This window comes from Hemisphaericaspora subhashii, assembly GCF_019202705.1.
Source record: "Hemisphaericaspora subhashii strain CBS 10753 chromosome Unknown scaffold207, whole genome shotgun sequence".
Lineage (NCBI taxonomy): Eukaryota > Fungi > Ascomycota > Pichiomycetes > Serinales > Debaryomycetaceae > Hemisphaericaspora > Hemisphaericaspora subhashii.
Genome location: NW_026057460.1, coordinates 1,608 through 10,108, shown reverse-complemented (window position 1 = coordinate 10,108; position 8,501 = coordinate 1,608). Strand labels below are relative to the sequence as shown.

The 8,501-nt window shown below is 37.1% G+C and overlaps 2 protein-coding genes across 2 annotated transcripts; one reads left to right on the top strand and one right to left on the bottom strand. All coding sequences in view use genetic code 12, as the record gives it.

Moving 5' to 3' along the window:
* On the bottom strand, nt 1–2,845 carry J8A68_006021 (uncharacterized protein; the record flags this gene model as incomplete). The annotated part of the gene is made up of 2 exons (XM_049410151.1): nt 1–889; nt 1,864–2,845. Coding segments are annotated over 2 exons (1,871 nt in total), but the record flags the coding sequence as incomplete, so codon positions are not given.
* A 2,797-nt stretch (nt 2,846–5,642) lies between these two features.
* Nucleotides 5,643–7,103, top strand: J8A68_006020 (cytochrome P450; the record flags this gene model as incomplete). The annotated part of the gene is made up of 1 exon (XM_049410150.1): nt 5,643–7,103. The coding sequence occupies one exon, from the start codon at nt 5,643–5,645 to the stop codon at nt 7,101–7,103; it is 1,461 nt and encodes a 486-aa protein (XP_049260701.1).
* Between the last annotated feature and the right edge of the window lie 1,398 nt (nt 7,104–8,501).

Below are 8,501 nucleotides of genomic sequence, written 5' to 3'. Positions count from 1 at the left end.
TCAGTGGGGTGTTCCAAAATAGGTTTTAAAGTAGAATATGATTCTCCGATCCTTGGAGCTGATTGTGGTAGAACCTCATAGTCACACTCACAAGGACATTCGTTTCCCACTCTGGAGTCCACAATCGAATTGTAACCAATACTTAACCCATCCTGAGTGCTACTAAACGTGAAATTTCTTATATCATATCCTGAACCAATATCAAATTGGGTAGTGACCCCAGAATCGAATACAAGTCTAAAAACTCCTAACTCATAAGAATATTGATAGGATCCATAATTTGGAACCTTGATTATATGTGGCATACCGAACCCGGCGACTTTAATAACCACACCCTCCGAAGATGTGATGCTAAGTTCGGAACGATCACCAGCAAAGCAAAAGTAGTGGTCATCAAAGACTAAAGCAGTTTTATAAGTGCTATTATCAAGAACCATACAACCAGTTCCCTGGAAATACACCATATCGAAACTTGACCCTCTTGCACACAGGGTTCCACTTCCAGCAATCCCAAACCCCGAAACATTTACATTGGTAAAATACGCTATATTATAATTGAAAAATTCCTGCAAGCCAAGCAACAACTCATAATTGTTAATATTCTGTAGGGCGAAGTAGCCAAAGTTGACGACATATTCCGTGTGGATCTCAACCGGTTTTTCAACCGATAAAATGGTAAGGAAATTTCCCCAATTGGTGATCCTCAATGGGAGATTATAGCTATCCCCAGCTATGGTCGACGTTTCCACATAAAAGTCGTTTGAATTCCAGATGGCTTGTACGTCAAAGGATTCGATGTCAACAGGGGACAATAGACCTTTATTTTCAACGCTTGGATATACGAAGGTTCCACCAACCTGATAGTGTGTTTCGATTTCTATCGCAGAGACTAGACAGCCAAAAACAGTAAAAAGTATAACGTATGATAAGCAATTCATATTCTGGTTGAAGCTGAGCTAGGGAGAATGTCGACTCTATGAATTTTAAGCAGTAATGTGGTTTACTTATAATGTTTGATATTCTGGGAAATATCGTTCGGGGATACCAACAGAAACAAAGAAATGGCACATGCCAAGAATGAGTTCCAATTCAATTTAGGTCTTGGGTATTGAGCGAGCTTTTGCTGCATAACTTTCGGTAACTTAATTGTGAAGGACCCCAAATTGCCACGTTCGGTCGCACTGAAGGATTTTCCTTGCTGAATTCCGTAGAATGATTCACTAAGTATTCTTATTTGCATGAATAACTGAAAATCTAATATAATCAGAAAATAGAACTGCCCAAGGTACAATTGTCTTTTCTTGATATTGCAATAAATTTCAGAGTTGTCTTGTCAATACACTTGTCATTGAATTTTGCATAATTTCTTGGAAATGTATATCTTGGGGGGACTACTGATTTGTATTTAATCTACACAATTATGACGTTGAATATAATCAGTATTCTTTTTCAGTGTCTTATTGTATGATGCAATGATTTTCTACATGGGTATACTTTCTTTCTACTTAAGAATAGAACCAGCTTTGAAGTTAAAATAGAGGCCCTAAATATGATATGTTACCCGGATATTGGTTTTGAATGTACTTGTAAAGTACAAATAATAATCTGGATTGTTCCTAAAAAATATTTATCTGAAGACTATTTTGGGAAAGTGCATAAAAAATACCTCTCTAAAAAAATATCTCGAACTCACCCACATGCACCTTGTCAGGAAAAGGAAAGAGATAGTTATTCTGCACACACTCGAGATCTCTCTGAGCGTTAATCAATTATAGAAGAAACGATATTCCTGAATATAAATCCGATTTTAATATTTAACCCTCACGATCTAAACATAAATAAGAAATATTTGAAAAATCATACCCAAAAACCCCTTTATGGGTATCTCATTAATAATTCCACTACCAGAAGCAGCACTGGGAGCAACCACCGTTGTTACATAGGTAGAAGTAAATTCTGGGATAGCACTCGTTTCAGCATCAGCAGCTGCCCCATTATTCCCAGAATCGCTGCTAGACTCCAAAACAGTCGATGTTTGAACAGATTGCTCGCTGGATTCTTCAAACTGAGACGTTTCGAACTCTGTGGTTTGCTCTTCTTCTGTGGACTCACTTGGTAGGTCTTCCCCGGATTCTGTCTCGGTAGTTTGAGTTTCAACTATATCCTCCGAACCACTTGTGGCTTCTTCCATAGAGTCAGTGCTGATATAGAAATCTTCTTCCCTTGGAGCAGACTGTTGTAGAATTCTATTGCACACACATGGACATTCGTTTCCCAGCCCGGATTCCAAAGGAATATTGTAGCTGATGGTTAACAAAGGGTCGCCTTTACGAATGGTGAAATTGTTCGCATCATAACCAGGACCAATATCAAATTTGTACTCGGTACCAGTCTCGTAGATGATACTTAAAATGCTTCCATCGTAAGAAAACTCATATTCGCCTTCCGCTCTTATTCTGATGTAGGTATTAGGAATGCCTAATCCAGCCACTTGGACAGTGTCATACATCGCACCAATAAAAATCTCGGACCATTCCCCTGAAAAACAGAATACTGCTTCACCGTCAACACTCTGGGCTTCAAAAGTACTATGATCAAGTGCCACACATCCGCCATCATACCTGTAAGATTCCGCCAGGGTCCATGATGCTCTTGAACAAATTTCCCCACTGTTAGACAATACCGGCCAGTAAGAATTTACATAAGCAAAATAAGCTAGACCATCATTATTGAAATTATCAACTCTGAACCACGCCTCTCCACCGCGGTCTGTGTTATCGACAGTGAAGTACCCTAGGTTGGCCAAGTAGTCAATATTTATCTCAAACAAGTTTTGAGTTAACATTAGAATGATATGGAAATTTCCCCAATTGGTTATCAGCGAACTGAGTTGGTGTGTGTCCCTGCTAATGGTTGAGGTTTTTTGGTAGTAGAAATCGTTATGGTTTAAGATAACTGAAACATTAAAAAAATCGATGTCAATTAATGATAGGAGTCCAGTAATTTCAACAGTTGGATACAGGAAATTTCCTCCTTCTTGAAAATAAGTGTCCAATTCTATAGCTGATGTTTGACAGCCAAGAAAGCTAAATATTAGTAGGTATAATAGATTCATTCTCATGTCATTAGGTTGGAGAAAGATATAGGCTTAACGACTTGAGAAAAACTACTTCTAAATAAGTAAGGGATATTTATAGTTTTGGTACTTCGGAATAAGCTTTCTTTGGATAAATTTAGGGGGGATGAATAGGTGGGCGTTAGCAAGCGATACCACCTGCCAAGCAAAAATAATTTGCTTCCCTCATCAGTTGCATGACTGTAAAAGTTTCGGTTTAACTACTTTATTTCTGCAAGTCACGTAGTTGGGGATGTTGGTTTTCGTGGACTATTCGCAAGGTAAAATTCAACGAAGTTATCATTAATGACAATTATCAATGGCGGTCATTAACGTCTAGATATTTCCTTTGACTGTTAGCTCTAAGCCAGAAGGCTAGATTGACTATGAGTTTTTCTTATTAGTCGATGACACCAATGTTTTTCTTCTGCATTCTGTCATTTTGACGTTGCGTCACGGCACTAGTATGAGAAAAATATACAGCTGCAATAACAAACCATATATATATAAGATATAACTTTGGTACAATATTTGGCATTTCCGAATATGCGTTATGGAATTCTAGGTTTCCAGTTTCAGTGCATTGACTATAAATGATAATCTTTACCTAAAATATTTTTTAACTTCTAAAATAAGCGAGCTGTATGTTTAAAAAATACTCGCTAAAAAATATTCTTGTGGAACCTATATTTAGCCAGCGTTCACTGCTTCGAGGAAACATTTGCAAGCATTGAGTAGTATATTTTAGAACTCTAGTCTAGTCTTCTACATTGAATATCCCTGACCGTTGAGATTATTATATTCTGATTAATACTGTTTACGGAATTTTTGCAAGAAATACTGATTGTCGAGAGGATAAAATAGAGAATAAGCTCATGCAAAATGACAGGAAGAACGTTGAGATTTCTTTGAGTTAGACTCTTCATCCTCCTCTCTTGACAACATTTCAATATTCTTTTCGTTGGTGCATTTAACTGTTGCAATTGAAAATTTCATCAATGTCATATACAAAATTTAGCCCCTTTAATCTGGCGTCTCCAAGTATAACTGGATATTTAACTGAAGAACCTTACTCTCCGAATGCCAAAAACCAGTTCGGGCATCTTCAGAAAACAAATTATCGAGACATCAATATGCCTTCTATTCAAATCGAGAAGCTGCTTTATAGGTTCAACTGTTGACAAATTCATGACATCATTGGAATTATTAATGTTTCGATACTATACTGAGGTAGATTGGTCTAGTAGAATATTGTGTTTCAAAAATACAGCGGGGGAAGGAGTTTTCTATGCGGCTTGTACTTGGCTACAAACCATCAACTTAATATGTTTTTAAGTTTAATGGCTGGAAATTTTTAAGTCAATAGCTCGTTTTAAATTTACTGTAGGAATCTCTGGGATATTTGACGTAAATTCATGTGAATGAAACTACTCCAAAGGGGGATGAATCGCTAGTAAGAGGTACTTAATCATTTTTCGCTGCTAGAGGAAAAGCGAACAAGAGGATACGTATATATTGAAATAATTTAAATAGTAATCGAGATATATCGGCAGTTAAATATCTTGAGGCTGGATTTACTTAGTTACTTAAGGTAATTATGATCCTGTCCGTTGCTAGTGTTTCAGCTTCGACCGATATACTTTATGAAAGCTGATGGGTACCAAATAAGTTCGTGGTTCATTGTCCTTTCTGAAATTGTGGCAACTAAAAATTGATCTTGCAATTTGCACCCCAGAGAAATGCCCATTTGATTGTACTTTCTAAATCATATTCACTTCGATGATGGGGAGAAAAATGTCATCCCTTTCGTACTCTTATAACCCAACAATATTAAGTCCGCATTATTTTATGATCTTGGAGAGAACAATCTGGCGGGGCTTAGTTTTCGCCGCATGTGAAAGTAAACAAACTAAACTCATAAACTCCGGCCCCAAGACCCCCCACTAAGCTAACCAATTGCAGCAAAATAACAATACTGTCGGCGGAAATGATTATCCTTTCAAAGCATCCGTCATCCGCTAGTTTGATGAATTTGCGTCTAGAAATTTGTAGTCCTTTCAACGGATAAAAAAATCACAGTCGCAAAATCCGCTTTTTGGTTAGCTTTGTTTCTGTGAAATTCGCTCCGGGTATTGAAATTCGTTTTGAATGACTAGGGGGTGTTTACCTGTTGCCGTATATAGATATAGAATGATTGCCCTTGATTTATTGATAGATATGAGGTCGTGATGCATAAAGATCATTGAAAATCCCCACAATTGTTCAAACGAAAAAATTCCCTTTGTTAATAAAACTATTCTAAATTGGGTAATTCCCCCAATAAGCCAGTTCTCTTATAAATAGTACCCCAGACGCAGCTTTTCACATACAACGAATTCATAAATGACAACTCATTACATCCCCCCAGATTAGCTAAACGAAAATGATTATAGACTACTTATTACAATATATAAGCAAATGGTACATAATCCTACCAATATTTTTCATCATCTACCATGTCTACCAGACATTCCAAACCAGAAGATTGATGGCCAAACTAGGTGCTAAATTCCCCACCAATGTAATATCTGATGGGTTCTATGGTTTTACAATGTGGAAAACTCTCCTTGATGCCAAAAGGGAAGCCCGGATGCTTGAATATGGACTTGAACGATACAAAACCCTTCCTAATCCAAACGTATATACATTGGCTTTCCGAATTCTTGGAATGCAGCTCATTGATACTAGAGAGCCTGAAAACATTAAGGCAATCTTATCAACTCAATTCAATGATTTTTCCTTAGGCAGAAGGCATGATGTTATGTATCCCTTGCTTGGAGATGGAATATTTACTCAGGATAATTTAGCTTGGAAACATTCACGTGCATTATTGAGACCTCAGTTTGCTAGGGAACAAGTTGGACATGTCAAATTATTGGAACCCCATTTGCAAGTGTTTTTCAAACACGTTAGAAAAGCCCAAGGACAAGTGTTTGATATCCAAGAGTTGTTTTTCAGATTGACGGTAGATACTAGTACTGAGTTTTTGTTTGGTGAGTCGGTTCAAAGTTTAAGAGATGAGTCTGTGGGGATGCTGCAGCAGGCAACAGATGTGGATGGAAAGGCTGATTTCCCAAAAGCATTTAATATTTCTCAGGAATATTTGGCTTCTAGGGCAATATTACAAAGCTTCTTTTGGATACTTAATCCAAAGGAGTTTAGGGATGCTAATGCCAAGGTTCATAAATTCGCTAATCATTATGTGAAAAGAGTTCTTAACATGTCACAAGAGGAATTGGAAAAGGAACAAGGATATACATTCTTGTATGAACTAGCAAAGCAGACTAAAGATCCCAAGGTATTAAGGGACCAATTATTGAATATCTTGGTTGCCGGTAGAGATACCACTGCAGGGTTATTATCATTTTTATTTTTTGAATTGGCAAGAAATCCAGAAATCTTTGCCAAACTAAAGGAAGAGATATATACCCGATTTGGTTCTGGTGAAGACTCGAGAATTGAAGAAATCACATTTGAATCATTAAAGAAATGCGAATACTTAAAAGTAGTCATCCAGGAAGCATTAAGATTATATCCTTCTGTTCCACAAAACTTCAGAATTGCAACCAAAGATACAACCTTACCCACAGGTGGTGGTCCGGATGGAAAATCTCCCATACTTGTTAGAAAGGGACAAAATGTCACCTATCCAATCTTCGGCACTCATCGTACAGAGGCATTTTACGGAAAGGATGCATTGGAATTTAAGCCAGAAAGATGGTTCGAGGCAAGAACGAGAAAATTGGGTTGGGCCTATTTGCCATTCAATGGTGGGCCTAGGATTTGTTTGGGACAACAATTTGCTTTGACTGAGGCTCTGTATGTTACAGTGAGGATTATACAGGAGTTTGGCAATCTATGGATGGATCCAGAAACTCCTTATCCTCCCAAGAAATTGACGCATTTGACGATGTCTCTTTATAATGGGTGCAATATTAAGTTATATTAGGTTTGTAAATCATTTATATGTAGGACTAATATGATAGCAGTATATTTCTTATTTGAATATAAGATGTAGATCACTCTATCGTGAAATATCTTTTTACATTGTTAAACTGCTCTGAATTGTTTGGGGACATGATGTGTTCCATAGTAAAGATATGTAAGTAGTTGTCTGGTTGAATACGCCTACCATTGAGAGGCAAAGAAAGCACTAAGCAAGACATGGTTGAATAGATGACGATTTATAAGGACATTCAACAGTACTTTGTTCACACAACTTCAAAGCTTCAGAATAAAGTATTGACTGGTAAAACACAGAAGTAATCAACTAATAAGAAAGAAATATTTCTATTGTTCCGACCACAGTCTCATGCGAAAAGAATAAAAAAATAAGACTAAATGCGCTAAGAAAACCATTTTTTTCGCAGCCATTTTAATTGCACGCAAGATTCCCCAGATCACGCCAAAAATTACGCCAATATGTAACTTCAAACTGACCTTATGAAAACATGGTTTCCTCAAGAAGATTTGATCTCCCAACTAGAAGAATAAATGCAATAAATACTAAAATTATAAATATAAACAAAATATTATTAATAAACATATACATCTAAAATATACAAGAAACCACTCACCACCAACCACCCACCCCCCTCTCCACACTCCCCTCCATTCCGCCACCACAAGCAAGCAAACTATATACCCCTATCCCCCGCCCTTCCAGATGGGAATGGTTAGATCAACTTACAAAAGGCAAAAGTTGTTACAATTGATTTTTGTAATACTAACTGGAAAGAAGCATTGATTGTCAACAGAAGGCGTTCTTGTTAGATATCTCCTCTCGACAGTAATAACTTCAGAACCCTTGATTGGCACTCAACCAACCTTGAGGACTTCTCATTAACCATCTGGTTTAGCCCGTTGCCCATTGAAAGCAGTGTGAAATCTGTGGGCAAGGACCTTCTGCTAGAAAAAGAAAGAATCCACTCGTAACTAAAAATAGGCTTATCGATAACGTCCTTTTTCAGTAATCTGGGAATAACTTTCTGGTTAGTATGTCACCAAAATTGGATCGTTGTTACTTTCCTCTTTCAATGACTGACAATGATTTTGGTATTAATACGTACTTTATCTCATTCTGGATTGATTTGGAAGTGAACAAAATGGAAACCTATTGTGGATTGATTTGGAAGTGAACTAAATGGCACCCTAAACGAGTAATATGACTTGGACTTCCAACCTAACACTCATCGACTTCCAACCTAACACCCATCAGGTACACTATTATTTTATCTTTGAAATGAACCAACAATAATGACCCCATTGACATGACCGACTCAAACGAATGAAAAAGATAGTAGAGACAAACAAACAAATAACTTTCTTATTTTTATTTTTTTATTTT